At 48.3% G+C, this 17,279-nt stretch overlaps 1 protein-coding gene across 1 annotated transcript in view; it reads right to left on the bottom strand.

The window, feature by feature from the left end:
- Positions 1–17,279, bottom strand: part of TENM4 (teneurin transmembrane protein 4) — a 410,796-nt gene that overhangs the window by 19,243 nt on the left and 374,274 nt on the right. Inside the window, exons 23-24 of the mRNA XM_047751949.1 lie at positions 6,549–6,721; positions 1,632–1,867 (exon numbers count right to left, since the gene is read on the bottom strand). Coding sequence (XP_047607905.1) covers positions 1,632–1,867; positions 6,549–6,721 — 409 coding nt within the window. The remainder of the gene's footprint in view (positions 1–1,631; positions 1,868–6,548; positions 6,722–17,279) is intronic.

The raw sequence follows: 17,279 nt of genomic DNA on the forward strand, positions 1-17,279 counted from the left end.
CACCTGGGGTCTTCCAGCCCTGGGCGAGGTGCTTGCAATACATCATCTGGTTTCTGCAGAGGAACCTGGGGCTCAGAGGAGTTGCTCAAGGCTACACATGTGACCCAGGCAGCAATCAAACCCAGGTCAGACGTCCCACTTAGCGCAGCGCCTCAGATGCGTATGTGGGGCTCCTGGGAAATTCACACAGGGGGCTCGGTGAGGCCACAGATGATGGCCACAGAGGACAAAGACAGCGCGCCTTTCTCGGGGAACTAGTGGAAGACTGCTTCGCACAGGAGATAGTTGCTCGAGTTCCTGGCTGTTAGGCAAGGAACACAGGAAGCCTTGTGTTCTGGGCTCTAGTTGTGTGACCTTGAATAAGTCACTTACCCTTTCTGTGTCTGTTGTGAGAACTGGACTATGAGACGGTGTGGCTACTTCTAGTCATGCTTGCTGTCCAGCTACGTGAGTCTGGAAAAATCCCTTCTCTCTCTGGACCCTGATTGCCCCATGTGTGGAACAGGGGTTTACGTGGACTTTCTTTGTGAGAAAGGGCAGGGGGCTCAAGACAGCCACGGTGCCTGAGGATGCTTCTGTGGGGCTGAGGAGCCGGCAGCATCTGGCTCAGTCCTCTGCTGCCCTGCAGCTCCCGAGTCCCGACGGAGCACCTGTGTGTGATCTGCAAGGGGCTGTGCTGGAAGCCAGGGCTGGTCCCTATTTTCACTCTCACCCCATTGCCTTCATTGCCACTGCAGCTGGAAGGAGAAGAAGCTGGGCAGTGGGGTCCTGGGGCAGAGGCCACACCTACAGAGATGCTGGAGTGAGGCAGAGAAAGGGCCAAAAAGCACCCTGAGACGCCGGACAGTGGATGCCAAGCCCCTGGCAGTAGCAGCTGTGGCGGCGGCGGCGTGCTGCTCACTTAGGAAGGAGAACTCTGCCTGGGAGGAGACTGTGGCTTTGGCTCCAAAGAGCTAAACTGAAGCTTGGTACATGGGATCAACAGTGATAACAATGATAGTAATAAGAAGAGCAATAACAGCGACAACTAGAATAGGTATTTCTGACCATTTATCACGTGCCGGGCTCTGTATGAGGCACTTTACATATTATTTCTCATCCTCGTAGCAACTTGCAAATGGGTCTTAGCTCCATTTTATGGATAATGAGATCCAGCCTTTAAAAATTACCGTCCTGCCCAAATTCACTCAGGGAATAACAGAAGCTGGACACCCAACTCAGGCCTAACATCAAAGCCCGAGATGGTTCTACCAGCATAGTTGATGGATAATGTGAAAAAAAGAATGTGTGTGTGTGTGTGTGTGTGTGTGTGTGTGTGTATACATATGTATATGTGACTGGGTCACTTTGCTGGACAGTAGAAATGGACAGAACACTGTAAACCAACGATAATGGAAAAAACAAAATCATAAAATAAAAAAAAGAAAAGCTACATGAGACTCTTACTTTGTGTCATTGCCCAACTTACTTTCCCCTTTGCAGATGCGGAAACTGAGCCCGGGGATCACCTTCGTCCCCAGGGACGGTTTCAGGAACAGAGCCTCTCTCTCCTCCTCCTTCCTCTCCCTCCTCCCCCCGACCCAGGACCCCACGCCCCCTGAGGCTGAGAGCCCCTGGGTGGCCTTGCTCACCCGAAGCCGGCGCCCGAAGACGGTGACCTGGCCCCGAGCCTGCTCCTTGCGCTGCCGCCACTCCACCAGGTTGAGGCCGTTGTCGATGGGCAGCGTGACGTTCCTCTTGCCCACGGTGGGGTTGACAGTCCCGGCCAGCAGGTGCGGCTCCGTCTGCAGGGCCACCTCCATGCCGTTGGCCAGCAGCAGCCGCAGGGAGCCGTCGGCCCCGATGTAGTAGCTGTTCCGGACCTGGTCTGAGGGACAGACGGGGGACAGTGCTGCTCAGGAGGGCGGAGGATGGAGGCGGGTGTGTGCCCTGCACAGGCCGTGTGATGGTCTTTAAATGTATTTATGTCTCTGGCTATAGAAACAAAACATTGCCATGGAAGAAAACGAGGAAGAACGTGGGGATCCATGAGCTCAATACCCAGACGAAACCACAGAAAACATGTCGGTACATTCCTAGATTTTAGGATAGTTTGAACATGCAGAGTTAAAAATGGGTGCTTGTAGAGGTTTTCACTGATCATGGTAGTATGTTGTTGAATATTGTTCATAGGTGTTTTTCTTAATGACTGCTTACGATTTCATTGTATGGAAAGACTAAAATTTACTGAATGAGCCCTCAAATAGATATTCGGATTGTTTCCAGTTTTTAAAAATTTTAAGTAATGCTGTGAATAAATATATTTTAAACATTATGCTAAGTGAAAGAAGCCAGACACAAAAGGCCATATCGTGTAGGAATCTGTCCATTTATATTAAATGTCCAGAACAGGCCAGCTTGCAGAGACAGAAGATATATTAGTGCAGAGTGACTGCTAATGGGTATGGGGTTTCTTTTGGGGGGGGGATAAAAAATTTCTGAAATTAGTAATACTGGTTGCACAACTCTGTAAATATTCTAAAACCCATTGAATTATACTCTTTAATAGGGTGGACTTTATAATATGTAATTACATCTTTATTAAAAAATACACCTTTTTAGATAAATCAATGTCTTGATTTGGGGTTATTTAACAAAATAGACTCCTGAAAGTAGCATTATTAGGGCAAAGGGTTGAACATTTTTAAGGCTCTCCCACTAGGGTAACAACACTCTTTACAACGAGGCAAAAAAGAACCCCAACATGTAAATCAATGACAGAATGCCCTACACACACACACACACACACACACACACACACACACACACACACACACACACGTTTTAAATCACTGTCATTTACATGACAGTGCATATCATGTGTGAATATATGACAATGATTTAAAAACAGGTATGGTTTTGAAATTTTAAATCTGATTAAAACCTTCAAATTAAGATCTTTACCTAAAAGAACCTTCTGGAGAAAAAGTAAATTTCAGCTGCAAAATGCATGTTGTGTTCTTTCCACAAACGTGTGAGTTCGTGCTGCAGTCACCTGCCTCCTGCCTTCCTGGGCTGCTGCTTCGGATGGATAAACGCTGGCCCAAGATTTCCCTCAAGGCTCTGCTTAAATGTCATCTCTTCCCAGAAGCGTCCCTTGGTCCTCTGGTCAGAATGAATGCCTCCCCAGCCCTCAGCCTCTTTATGGGTCTCATGAGTAATCTTGCTGCTGAGGAGTGGAGGGCTCCCCGATCTGAGCAAATGACCTCGCAAACACCCCAGTGCCTCCCGTGAAAGGCACTGCTGCCCAGAGATGCAGAGTATGGACTCGGGGCCAGGCTGCCTGGGTTCCAGTCCCAGCTCTGCCACTCTCTGACCACCAGACTTTGTCCAAATTCCTTAACCCCTCAGGCCTCTGTTTTTTTTTTTTTCTTTTTAGGGCTGCACCCGAAACATATGGAAGTTCCCGGGCTAGGGGTCGAATAGGAGCTGTAGCAGCTGGCCTACATCACAGCCCCAGCAACTCGGGATCCAAGCCTCATCTGTGACCTACACCATAGCTCACAGAGATGCTGGATCCTTAACCTACTGAGCACGGCCAGGGATGGAACCTGCACCCGTAGCTGGATTCATTTCTTTCTTTTTTTATTATTTTATTTTATTTTATTTTTTATTATTATTATTATTATTATTTTTTATTTTCCCACTGTACAGCAAGGGGGTCAGGTTATCCTTACATGTATACATTACAATTACATTTTTCCCCCAGCCTTTCTTCTGTTGCAACATGAGTATCTTGGATTCATTTCTGCTGCGCCACAACGGGAACTCCCAGGCCTCTGTTTATCTGTACAATGGGGATGATCACGGTACCATTTCCTCCAAGGATTAAGTGAGATGATGAGTCTGAAGGGCTGAGGACAGGACTGAGCACCTAGTGTGTGTGACACGGAGGTCAGCCATTACTTGCTGCACACGTGCAGCACTATGCCGACCACCGTCACGTCCCTCTCCTGCCATCTCTCCTCCATCTCCACCGCCCCATCTCCCACATCTGACAGCGTCAACTGTTCTAGTGCTGCTCAAGGTCCTTCAATAGCTCCCCCTTGCCTTTAGATGAGTGCTTAAGAGATGGTGTTGTAGAGTCTGTTTGTCTGGGTCCAAATCTCCTCCTAGGTGTGTGACTTTGGACAAAAGCCACTTAACCTCCTGATGCCTCAGGGTCTTCATTTGGAAAATGGAGATATTAAATACCTCAGAAGGTTATTTCGAGGACTGAAAAGGATGATGAATGTAAAACACTAAAAACAGACTTCATGCTGAGTATGTGCTCAAAACACTAGCTACCCCTATTCTTATCGTCCGGGCTCAGTAAGCATTTGCTGGATTGAACCGGATGTACACTAGGCCATGTCCAGCAATAGGATGTCGTTTTTGGGGGTACCCTCACTGAATCCTCCCCGCTAGAACGGCAGCACATCAGCCTCTCTCTCTCTCCCACTTCCTCCGCCCCCCATCTTTCTCCCTTTTTCTCTCACACACACAGAATTCTAAAATCTGCCATGCAATGCATTATTCACTGACAATCTGTATTTTGCTTCCTTTGAACGGTGAAAGAGCCCATGTCAATTTCTCTCTTAAAGCTGCTCCTTGCTGAATCCACATATGTCCATTAATGGTGCCTGTGGATGGAACAGCATCTGCAGAGGTTCATCTCAGACGAGCCCCGTTTAACGTGAGCTGTGACTTCCCGAGGCTGCCGCTCATTAGGAGCTGCTTCTTATTTCTTCCCGCAGTTCAGACATAAGATGAAACCGAAAGAGCTTTTTACAAAGATGCTACTGAGGCCGTTGCAAAACTGAGCATCTAAGCCTGGTACGGAGGGAGGAAAAAGAGTGTGGCCGAAGCACCAAAGAGGACAAACGGGTACCGTGTTTCCTGGATCCCGAGATGGGCTCTTCCTTTTCACACCTTAATGTTTCTGAAATTGGGGTGTGCCTCCAGTCCTCGTATGGATTTTGAGCAGCGGGCCTCCCTTCCTCTATGTGACAAGTTGTTCTTAAATGGGTGGTTCATTTTAAAATGGAGGCGAGGTGGCGCTTTTGAATTTAAAAAGTTGCTTACGTAGAAAAAGTCCTGCAATGACTTTTGAGAAAAATGCTGCAAGCCAGCTGAGATGTATGGAGGAGACGATTCTGAACCAGAGGGAAGAATACAGCCCTGAAGGATACGAGGTCTGGGTGTCTTCAGCCGCCGTGCTGTTCTTAGTCGGGCAGAAGAACCCTGGCTGGCTTGGAATTGGTACCTTTTCTTGGCAATGACCCAGCCAGAGCATAAATGCCTAGGGTCTGTCCCAACCCACTGCAAAGGGTGCTTAGTGGGAAGGAATGCCGGGGCTTGATTTCTCTCTTTAACTGGGAACCGCTAGTGTTCTCTGAGCTTTGTTAAAGGCATGGGACTACATTTGGGAATTAAAAATGCCTGTTAATTACTTAATGAATCCAACAAGTACTTACTGAGCAAGGCTTCATGCTGGTCACTCTCTGTATGTTGTCTAAAGAAACTGAGAACCCTGGGAAGCAGGAATTGTTATTCAGCCCTATTTCCCAGATCCAGAAACTGAGGCTCAGAGAAGAGTGAGACCCCTCTCAGTTCCCAAAGGCTAGAACCAGGCACAGGGGCCCCAGAGGGTCCACCCCAGAACTGCTGCTCTCTGCAGGGCCCTGCACCATCCTACATGCATGGCTTCAGCCCGATTTCTTTTCCCAGAGAAGAAATTCCAGGGTCACGACGGTGGGTGGCAGAGTCAGGCATGGAACCGGGGACTTTGACTCCCAGCCCAAGGCTTTTTTTCCTACTTTGCATCAAAGCTTTTGGGAGTATGAGAAAGCCATCTGGAGGCTGGAGAGAAAACATCCAGCAAGCCTTTCCCTAGTGATGACTCCTTTCTTCTGCTTACTGAGGCCAACAAAGCTGCAAACTCCACGCCGGGTCACCACACCCCATGAGAACAGCTGAGGCGGATAATCCATAGTGAGGTTGCGTCTCTGTGATTTACCGGAAGCTAAAAGATCAACGCACATCAGGGACTGTTTGACGGATACAAAGAAAGGCCTCTAGAGAATCCCAGGAGAGGCACAGAGCACTCTCACCTGAGCTTCAGAGAGGCCTTCTTACCGCCCAAATCCCTTTCATAATTAGATGTAATTATTCATGGCCTTTGTCCTCCTGCCTGCACCAGAGTGAGAGTCAGCCTTTAATCTGGGAGCCACTAGCATGGCAGAATAGTGAGGTCACCTGGATTAGCTGCTAATGGATCCTCTACCCTTTGTTCTGCTGATAATGGGATGAGACAATGAGATATTACTCATTGGGGGAGAGAATTTACAGGGCTCAGCCCAGTGTATTTTGCAAATTAGGTGGCAAGACAGAGAGAAACCCATTGTCATGCTCTCCTGTTCCTGGGCAGCTGCAGCAGCAGCTTGTGTTGTGTGTCATCCTCTTTCAATGGGGTCTCCCCACCCCACGGCCTCCAAGTCCTCAAGCCCCCACGCCCCCACCTGGCTTACCTTGCAGCAGCGTGTAGAAGGCACCAGAAGCAGACAGGTTGGTGGTTATGGTGACGTCATCCTTGCTGGAGGTCTCTACCTGGACGTGCACCGAGCTGTCTGTATCACTTCGGAAACTGCTCACCTGGCCAGTAGGGAAGGTCACGTTTGTCAGGCGGCCAAAGCTGTCGTACCTGAAAACCAAGGGGTGGCTCTGAGTAAAGACACATAATGGTGCTATGGCTGGAACCCCGCGTGTTCTACCTGACGCCGCGGTTTTGCACATCGTGCTTTTCTCGCTGGTCAGACGCATTGCCAAGTCTCCCACATCTCCTTGGATCAGACGCTGCCTGCTGATGATACTCAACTGTAGGCAAAGGACTTACCTCTCTGAGTCTTCCTTTCATAATTCCGTCAAGTGGAGATGACAACCTCTGCCCTGTCCGCCGCCCAGGATTGCCGTGAGGAGCGTGGAGGTGCCCTGCTGCTTTCACTAACACTCACCCGCCCATCAAAGTGAGATGATGGTGCCCGCATGAGACAGATGTGACCCAGAGTCCTAGAGCTGGCCACCCGGAGGCAAGGAGTCCAACTGAATTCTTGAACATGCTCTCAAAATCCCATATAGGTTTCTCCTGCAGAGTGATGGAGAGGGGGCTTCCTAGGAAGCTAGAGATCCTGAGAAAGGGGGACACTGGATTCAAACAAGGATTCTGCAGCCACATAAGCAGGTTCGACAGAGGGGCCCTTGCAACCTCTTCGTGCCTAGATTTCACATCTGGCACTGAGCAGCTACGTGTCCGCCGTGCTCAGAACTCTCAGCTTCGCTCTGGTGTGGTCTTTTGGAGGCATCATAATTGAATCTTCATTCTCTTTCCTATTCTCCCGATGACACTAAAAGAAACACCTACCATGACCGAACACCTACACTACAGCGTTCACCTTGCTCAGGTATGGTGCTAGCTGCTTTTCAAAATTCTTTCACTTAATCCTCGCAATCAGTCTAACAAGTGTATATTATCTCCTTTTTGGAGGAGGCTCCGAAAGTGGAGTCACCTGCTCAAGGTCACACAGCTAGAAAGCATGAGAGAGTCCAAACTCAGACTCAGATCTATCTGCTTCCAAGTCGCTACCTGCTTCTCTGTCTTCCATCACACTTCTGCACTGTCTCTTTGCAAGCATCCACTGTGTATGCTCGCCCACCTGCCGCAGGTTGGTTGGGATACGGCAGGGAGTAGGCTAGTCACATTTTAGTTATCATTTGTAATCATGGAAGGGTGAAGTATAACAAGGTAGGTTTAAATAGCCTTTTGGCACTTGTGTATGAGTGGGGAAAAAGTTCTTTTCCCCGATGCCATTATTTCTGAGTTAAGCTCAAGCTGGCGGCATGGGTTCAGCTGCATATGCCTCCCTCAGGTGCTCTGGCTCTGCCACCAGACTTTTTTCCTGCTTGGATCTTAACACTGGGGTAAAGCTGTTCTCTGGGGCTCTGAGGGATTTAACCGCGGTGAAACGAAGTTCAGCTCCATCCTGGCTCTTCTTCCTTCAACTGGGTCTGGGGAGCTGATGGAACCCCAGGGTCCTGCAGCTTCTATGGTTCCAGGCGCCACTTGGTAGATGAGCCGAGGCAGGTCTTGGCCGCGCAATTTTCTGCTCAAGGTCAGATTTCGACGCTGCATGGATTCTGCCATCTGCCAACTCCTGTCCCCGTGCTGGTCCTGATCATGGCACTCTTTACACGGGATGATAACAGTCCCGGGCACAGTCTGCCACAGAGGAGGTGTTGGTGATGGTTTTTGAATCAATCACCCCAGTCCTCGCCCCAAGTCTGGCTTTGGGGGAAGGGCCACGGGGCTTTGGGAACGTTGCCTCTCTGTTGCCGAGGCCTGAGGAAGGGGAGTGGGAGCCCCTTCCAAGACGGCGAGCAGAGCAGGGGTTTCTACCAGGTACCTCCGCCTGGGCTTGCTGGGGCAAGGCTGTGGGGCTCTAGCAGTCGTTTGGGTTCTGTGAGAGGCAGGTAAGGGGTTTGGAAACCTGTTTCCTGATTGCTCATTTTTTCCCCCCTTTGTGCGGAGTCAGGTTCTTTGCAAAGAAAGGTCAGTCTGGCTTCATGGAGGGAGACAGTGGGGCTTGATCTGGACTGGAGGGTGGATGGTGTAGACACCCCTCAGAGCCCGGGGAGGGGGAGATTTGGAGACACTGCTGCAGGAAGGAGGGCACGTCTGGGGGAAAGACCTGGAACGTCTACGCTTAGGCCTCTCTCACCTGGAGACTCCCAGCTCTGTCATGGTAACTCTGGGGGAGGCTGGGGTTCTTTTTAATCCTTTACGGCTGCTGGCAAGTTGGACAGGAAGGAATTTCACAAAAACATTCACAGTGGTCCTCTCTGGGAGACAGAATTATAGGTGATCTTAGTTGCTTATTTCTATGTATTTCATATTCCCAATATTTCCTATAATTACATGGATTATTTTAATAATCAGAGAAGTGCTGTGACAGACCAAGTAATGCCTCAGGAGCATGGCCACTTTAGGGAAGAGGACTTTTTAAATTACTGGTGTTTTAGAGGAATGGATAAAGAAGATGTGGTACATATATACAATGGAATATTACTCAGCCATAAAAAAGAATAAAACAATGCCTGTTTGCAGCAACATAGATGGACGTAGAGATTATCATACTAAGTTAGTGAAAGACAAAAATCATATGATATCATTTATATGTGGGATCTAACAAAAGGATACAAATGCACTTACTTGCAAAAGAGAAATGGACTCAGTCTTTGAAAACAAATTCATGGTTACCAAAGGGGACAAGTAGCGGGGGAGGGATGGTCTGGAGGTTTGGGACTGGCATATGCACCCTGTGGTATATGGAATGAGTGGTCAATGGGGAACTACTGTACAGTACAAGGAACGCTACCTAATATTCTGTGATAATCTACACAGGCAAAGAATCTGAAAGAGAATGGATGTGTGTATATGTATAACTGAAACCCTTTGTGGCGCAGCAGAAATTATCGCAACTTTATAAATCAACTACATTTCAATCAAACTTAAAAAAAAAAAAAAAGACTGGCTTTTGTAGAAATCTCACTTATAGGATATTTCCCAATATCAACCTCTAGGCCTTTTCAGTAAAATATTACAGGGACACCCTACATTTCTGAGACAAAAATCAAGACTCTTCACCCCTCAAACTGGCTCTGCTTTGGTCATCTTAACTATATCTGTAGTCTTTGAGAAAGCCGAGTGCTGTCAGATCCCAAGTCATCTTGGAAATTGATAGGAAGATCCATTTCAGCCCAACAATTTCAGTGAATGGACGAGCTGTTCCCGTTTGCTTCTTCGACACCATCTATCCACCTACACACTGGTTTTTTTTTTTTTTTTCCTTTCGCCTCTCTTTTTAGGGCTTCGCCTGGGGCATAGAGAAGTTCTCAGGCGAGGGGATGAATCAGAACTGCAGCTGCTGGCCTGTGCCACAGCTATAGCAAAGTGGGATCCGAGCAGCATCTGTGACCTATGCTCCAGTTTGTGGCAATGCTGGATCCTTAACCCACTGAGCAAAGTCAGGGATCAAACCCAAATCCTCATGGCTACTAGTCGGGGTGTTAACCCTCTGGGCCACAACAGGAACTCCCACATACATGCTCTTGATCACTCTCATTTCCTGACCTGACTAGATACGAAAGAGTTTATTACACCTGGAAGGAAATACTTAAAGAAGAGTTTTGGAGTCTGGAAACAGATAAGACTGGACAGACAGTGATCAATTAGAGGTCAGCTGCCACTTGAGAAAGCCCTCCTGTCCTGTCTCCTCCCCATGATACTCTGGCACGGCTCTGTCACACAATGTGTCCCCTGCATTATAACAGCTGACATACAACAGGCCTCCTGCTTTGGCCTCGGAGGGCTTCAGTTGGGACAGGGCTGTGGAGTAAGCTGGCCAGGCTGGGAATCTGGATCCCACCACTTGCTGGCAACAGGACCCTAGGGGACTGGCCCTCAGCTCATCTCAGCTTCCCCAGCCCAGGGACTGGCAGAGAGGAGGTGGGCAGCCAATGTGGGCTGAACAAATAAATGAATGTGTGATTGCTCGTGGGTAGCCTCTTTCCTACGCTGGCGGAGGAGATATGACTCACTCACATGATGCACCCCCCCCCCAACAGGACCCAACAGAAGTTTGACACACAGTAGGTCCATGAGAAACACGTGCTGAATGCACAGACAGAAACGACCGCTCTCCGTGAACAGTGCTCCAGCAATCTCCGTAAGCATCTCCCCGGTGTTTTAGTCTCTGAGATAGAAAGAGGCTTTGCATAAAGGCAGACAATTGTAATTATTATTGAAGGTGGCCTGTGATACATAATTAAATTGAGCCTGAAGACGAAACAATGAAAAGGCCCCATGTCTTCAAGATCTGGTTTTATTTTATATGAGATGGCTAAAAAACAGTAATTTCCACTCCTCACATTTTCCATTAGAGGGGCTGAACGTCTTAATTAAATGAACATCAAACTGAACAGCCAATTTATAGAATTTCCTTGTCTCTTATTCATTCATCTCAGAGCCTTCTAGAGCTTAAGAAATGCCACCGGATGGGTGGCTCTGCCGCCGGATCAATACCCGTGATTATCCCATCGGAACACTGCTGCTTCTGCCTCTGCTCTGAGGGGAAGGAGTTGGAGCGGCCCACCCTCCGGACCTTGATTTTTGCCTTTGGCCCTGTGGCCCCCTCGGAGACACCTTTTCTCTTCCTGCTACAGACTTGCTAAGAGAAAGGAGGCTTGTGTTACCCATCAGAGTGTTGGGGGCCAGATCTCTTGCCCAGATGCCAAGCGGCTGCCTCAAACCCTGGCCCCGTGATGGACCACTTCTAGGCAATAGCTTAGATACGTTTACTTGCAGCGTGACGTACATGACTGGCCTATTTTCTTCCTTTCTATCCAAGAGGAAAAGAAGGTACCTGTTGGTTGGGAAGGTCCTTGGAGCCTTTGAATCCAGGCTCTACACCCAAGAGGGTGGGCACTCAGATCTGTTTTCCTGCTAACCATCCAACCTCTGCTACAAATTGTATTATTTCAGGCAGGTTATATAATAACCTTTGGGAGCCTCTGTTTTCTCCTCTATAAAACCAGGATAATATACCTGTCTCCACGAGATATTGTGAGGATCAGACAAGGTAACAATTTAAAAAATGAAATGTGGGCGTTCCCACTGTGGCTCAGCAGTAACAAACCCAGCTAGTATCCATGAGGATGTGGGTTCAATCCCTGGCCTCACTCACTGGGTTAAGGATCTGGCATTGCTGTGAGTTGTGGGGTAGGTCACAGACTCAGCTCCGATCTGGTGTTGTTGTGGCTGTGGTGTAGGTTGGCAGCTGCAGCTCTGATTTAACCCCTAGCCTGGGAACTTCCACATGCTGCGGGTGCAGTCCTTAAAAAAAGAAAAAGAAAAAGAAAAAGAAATGCAAGCTCCTCCCAGGACCTGCAGGACCCCGTAAGACTGCCCTCACTAGAATGTCAGCTCCCTTAGGAAGGGACTTGGTTTGCTCACTGATGTATCCCCAGAACTTAGGAGAGCGCCTGGCATACAGCAGATGCTCAATAATGTGAATGCATATTGGTTGAAGGACCTGTTCCTTCCTGCTTCTGCTCTAGTTTCACCTTGAACCCTGTTCCTTTGTACGTCCTGCATTCTAAACACACGGAGCTCAAACCAGGTTTGGGGAGCTCCCACCTACCGTCCCTTGCTGGGAAGGCTCTGCCCTCCAATCTTGGTAGGGCTAGTTCCTTTCACTATTCCTGCTTTAGTTCAGTTGTTATTATTTCAGCAAGGCCTTCCCAGGCCCCCCTTTCTGATGGGTCCTCCCACCTCTACCGCATTACCTTATGTTACTGTCTTCGCTCCCCTTACCGTCTTGTTTATCCGTTTACTTGTTTGCGGTCTGTCTTTTCCCCCTAGAATAGAAGCTCCATGAAGGCAGGGGCCTGGTTTGTGTTCCCAGTGCCCAACAGAGGACCCAGCATATACAAAACTCTCAATTCAAATTTCCTGGCTGGATGAATGAATGGCTGAATAAATAGTCAATTGTAGCTATTATTACTGTTTTTCAATACCTGGTCTGAGAAGAACAGAACTCCACCCCATTACCTCCCTACTCTCTTTCGGAGGAAGAGGAAGTTCACTCATATTCATACAGCACATTTTAGGTCCCAAGCACTGCTCATAACCATCCCACAAGGAAGCCACTATTATACCCATTTCACAGGTGGTAAAGCTGAGGCTCAGAAAGGATAAATAACTCGCCTAAGAGCTCGCAGAGGAGTAAAGATTCTGTCAGGTCTGTCTGACCTTAAAGTCTGCGTTCCTTCTTTCTTTTTCTTTTTTGGCTGCCCTGCAGCACATGGACGTTCCTGGGCCAGGAATCAGATCCGAGCCACAGGTGCGACCTATGCTGAAGCAGTGGCAACTTGGGATCCTTAACCCGCTGTGCCAGGCCAGGGATCGAGCCTGCATCCAAGCGCGCCAGAGATGCTGCTGATCCCACTGTGCCACAGGGGGAACTCCAAAGCCTGTGTTCTTTCATCAAGCTTCCCGTAAAGATGCCGCTTCACATCGAAAGCTTTGTGTTCAGCTATGTTAAAGAAAAGATTGTGTTTGGAAAGCTCAAGGAGGTCAAGAAGACCAACGGTTTTCTCTGCAAGAGGCTTTGCTTTGCTGCCACTACAACCGACTTTGCAGCGCTGCCGAGCCCCCAGCCGGGGCTGGGGGGGTGGGGACGGAGACGGCCAGGTGACTGGCTTCTCATTATTTCCTTCCACTGGCTTTTCTTCACTCCATTTCCCCAAAGCATCTCTGGAGCACGGGGAAAGAACACACATAAAAGATTCATAGAGTGGCTGTGAACTTGGCTCTCAGAAGAGGACCACTAAAGGGTATCTTCACACACACTGCAAGGCTTTCTTCTTCACACTCAATACTTCACATCTTGAGCCATTTTACTATGTGCGGCTGGTGAGGAAAATGCCACATGGCCTCTCAGATACTAAACTTTTGCTCATCAGGGACTGTGGGTTGGAAAATAAAGATTTGATTTTTATGACTTTCATCTGTGATTGTTTTAAACCACATCATCATCGGCGAGAGGAAATGGCCACTGTATCCTCCGTGAATGATCAGAGCTCACAGCCCATGCACAGCAATGGTTCCCTTGGCCGCCAGTCCCTGCAATAGATGGCATCACCCCACCATCAGCTACCCCAAAACTGAAGCAGAACCAGGCTACTTTTGGCTTCTGCAATACAAACTTTCCTTGCTGCCCATTTCCCATTTTAAGAATTAAGTTTCAACAATGAATTGTAGCCTTCAGGGTTTCTCTTTTTAGGGCCACTCCTGCAGCATATGGAAGTTCCCAGGCTAAGGGTCGCATCAGAGCTACAGCTGCCGGCCTACGCCACAGCAACAGCAACGCCAGATCTGAGCTGCATCTGTGACCTCTGTTATAACTTGTGGCAACACCGGATCCTTAACCCACTGAATGAGGGCAGGGATTGAACCCACATCTTCATGGATGCTGGTCACACTGGGAACTCTCACCTTCAGGAGTTCTAAAATCTGGCCCATCCTGCCCAGTAGGTCTTAGCTCTCACTGGTGTTGGACTAGGGGTCATGCATCTGGTAGAAGGTAGTTAGGGTTCAGGTACCTTTGGATTGAATCCTGGCTCTGCCACTTAGCTGTGCCATGTCCCAGGGTCAGGCAACGTCTGGATGTTTATCCTTTGTTCCCTCCTCAGATCCATTCTCTGCCCTTCCCTGTATCCAGAGGGGCTGACCCGACAGACTGCATCCCTGGGGTGTCCCTTGCTGGCTCGCTTTGGTTGGGTTCAGCCAATGGTAGGCAATGGCAAGAGACCAGAGGTCAAAAGGAGGTTTTCCTTTGCTCCCTGTCTCCTTCAGTGTCATATGTCTTTCTTCTTCTTCTTTTTTTTTTTTTCTTTTTGTCTTTTTGCCATTTCTTGGGCTGCTCCCGCGGCACATGGAGGTTTCCAGGCTAGGGGTCGAATTGGAGCTGTAGCCACCCGCCTACGCCAGAGCCACAGCAACGCGGGATCCAAGCCGCGTCTGCAACCTACACCGCAGCTCACGGCAACGCCGGATCGTTAACCCACTGAGCAAGGGCAGGGATCGAACCCGCAACCTCATGGTTCCTAGTCGGATTTGTTAACCACTGTGCCACGACGGGAACTCCCAGTGTCATATTTCTAATCGTAGGTGCATCTACCCACAATTATAGCTTTTACCAGATGGCTTCTCCTTCATGGTTACAGCTCCCACTGGCTTTAATAACAATGTCCTATTCCTTCCCTTCAGCCTGAGGTTGGGTAATGGCTGTTCACTGCTTTTAGTGCCGAGGTGCCTTGCCATTTTTCTTGGTTCCCTTCTCCCTGCCTGTACCTCTATAACCTCTCTTCATTTGAAAGCTCTTTTTGCTAGATATAGAATTTGGGGTTGACAGATTTTTTTTTCCTTTCTTTTGTTTTCTAGATTGTATAGTTTCTGAGAGGAAGTCTCCTGTGATTCTTATCTTTGTCCACCGTAAAAAGGCCTTTTGGGGGGCTTCTCTCAAGATTTTCTCTTTTGTATTCAGCAGTTTGAAGAGGATTTGCGGGGACACATATGTGTGCATGCACATGTGTGTGCATTTACTCTGGTTGATGTTTTCTGAGATTTGGGGTCTGTAGTTTGGTATCTATCATTACATACAGATAATTCTCAGCCATTATTTCCCCAAATGTTTCTTTTTTCTTTTTTGTCTTTTTAGGGCCATATCCACAGCATGTGGAAGTTCCCAGGCTGGGTCTTATCGGACAGCCAGAGCAATGCAGGATCTGAGCCACATCTGTGACCTACACCACAGCTCACAGCAATGTAAGATCCTTAACCTGCTGAGCGAGGCCAGTGATCCAAGCCAGGTCGTCATGGATGTTAGGTTCATTACCACTGAGCCATGGTGGTGACTCCTCTCCAAATGTTTCTTCTACCTTGTTCTTTCTCTCTTCTTCTGGAATTCCCATTACACGCGCATTCAACCCATTGACATGCCCCCGTTCTCGGAGGCCACATTTTGTCCTGCTTTTCCCTCTGTGTTTCCGCTGGGATAATTTCTACTGACCTATTTCCTCTTCCCAGCTGCGTCAAGTTTACTGATAAACCCGTCAAAGGCAGTCTTCACTTCTGCAACTATGTTTTTCATTTCCAACATTTCCATTCAATTCTCTCTTGTAGTTTCCCTTTCTCTGCTGAAATTATCCATCTGACTTCGCATGATGTTCACCTTTTCTGTTGGAGCTTTTAATAATTTTAGTTATTTTAAATTTCTGCGAGAGTTTCAACATCTGTGGAGTGTGGTTGTGATGATGCCTTTGTCTCTAGGGAGTGTGTCGCTTTTTCGGGTCTTTGTGTATGTTCAGTTGAAAGTGTGACACTTTGTGTGGCACAGTTGAGATTGTGACGGTAGGTTTGGGGTATGTTTTTTCTGCTTGGACTTTAGAGAGGGAGTTTAACTTTACTTTAGTTAGGATTTGGGCTGGCTTTGAAATGTATTATTTCTGTGGTTAACCTTAGCGAGTCACAGGCTTTAAATTCCTCCAGCAATACCCTGTGTTTAGGGTGTGAAACCGATTTGCCAGAGGTTTTTTTTTTAATGTGTCTACTCTACTCTCAGCTTCAGGTCCCTTCTTCACGCTGGGTCTTACAAAGGGTTTCTTTCCCGGCTGTGTCCCTTTATTTTCTCCTTCTCAGCAGTATTCTCCTTTTCATTGTTATGTTTAGCATTTTAGGTTCAGGTAGGGGCTGAGCTTGAGGGAGTTCTCGGCTGTTCTGATTAAGCTTCAGTCTTACAGGCACAAGGCCCTGAGTTTCAGGAGTGTTCAGTGTTCAGGCTGTTCTTCTGGGCCCCATTACACATTCCTGCTTCTCTTCCACCAGGAGTTTAATAATGTTTTTCTTCCTTTACTCAGCTGCAATGGGTTTTGCCAGTGCTTGAGTAGCGTGTTTCATTGTCCTTCTCTCCACAGATTAAAGCTTTTGTTCCATCTGGGAGATCGGGTGAGAAGGATGCGGGTGGAGCAGGCAGAAATTTGCGCCCCTCCCTCAGCACCAACCACTGGGGACACTGTCTTAGATCTTTCCCTACTCTTTTCTGTGCGTATCTGGTGGGGGTTGTGGAAAAAGTTCTGGAGGGTGTAGACCCACCCAATTTCCGCAGCCTCCAAGCCCTTCACGCTCTCTTGTCGGTACACACTTCATTTGTATTTATTCATTTATCTATTGCAGTGGCTTGATGTGGGATCTCAGTTCCCAGACCAGGAATTGAACCCAGGCCAAGGGTGAAAGCGCCAAGTCCTAACCGCTATTCCACCAGAGCACTCCCCACTTCGCCTTTATACACGCGGCAGGCTGAACGCTTTCTCCCAGTGAACGTGCATCCACCCCAGGTGAGCTCCTGCTCACGTCCTGCCTGTGACGTGACACTCTGGCTGTCCTTGGTTTTGGCCACTTGGTTGCCCTGTGACCTCAGAGAAGGAGATCAAGGAAAGCTCCCAAATTTGCCACTTATCTGGTGTATTTTCGTTGTACTGTTGGGAACCATGCTCCTTCTAGCTCTGACATCCTCAGGCAAAAACTGGAAGCCAAGTCTCTTCCCTGGAACCATTCGAATTGAATTCTGTTCCCCGCTGGGAGCACT

This window comes from Phacochoerus africanus, chromosome 11 (assembly GCF_016906955.1).
Source record: "Phacochoerus africanus isolate WHEZ1 chromosome 11, ROS_Pafr_v1, whole genome shotgun sequence".
Classification (NCBI taxonomy): domain Eukaryota; kingdom Metazoa; phylum Chordata; class Mammalia; order Artiodactyla; family Suidae; genus Phacochoerus; species Phacochoerus africanus.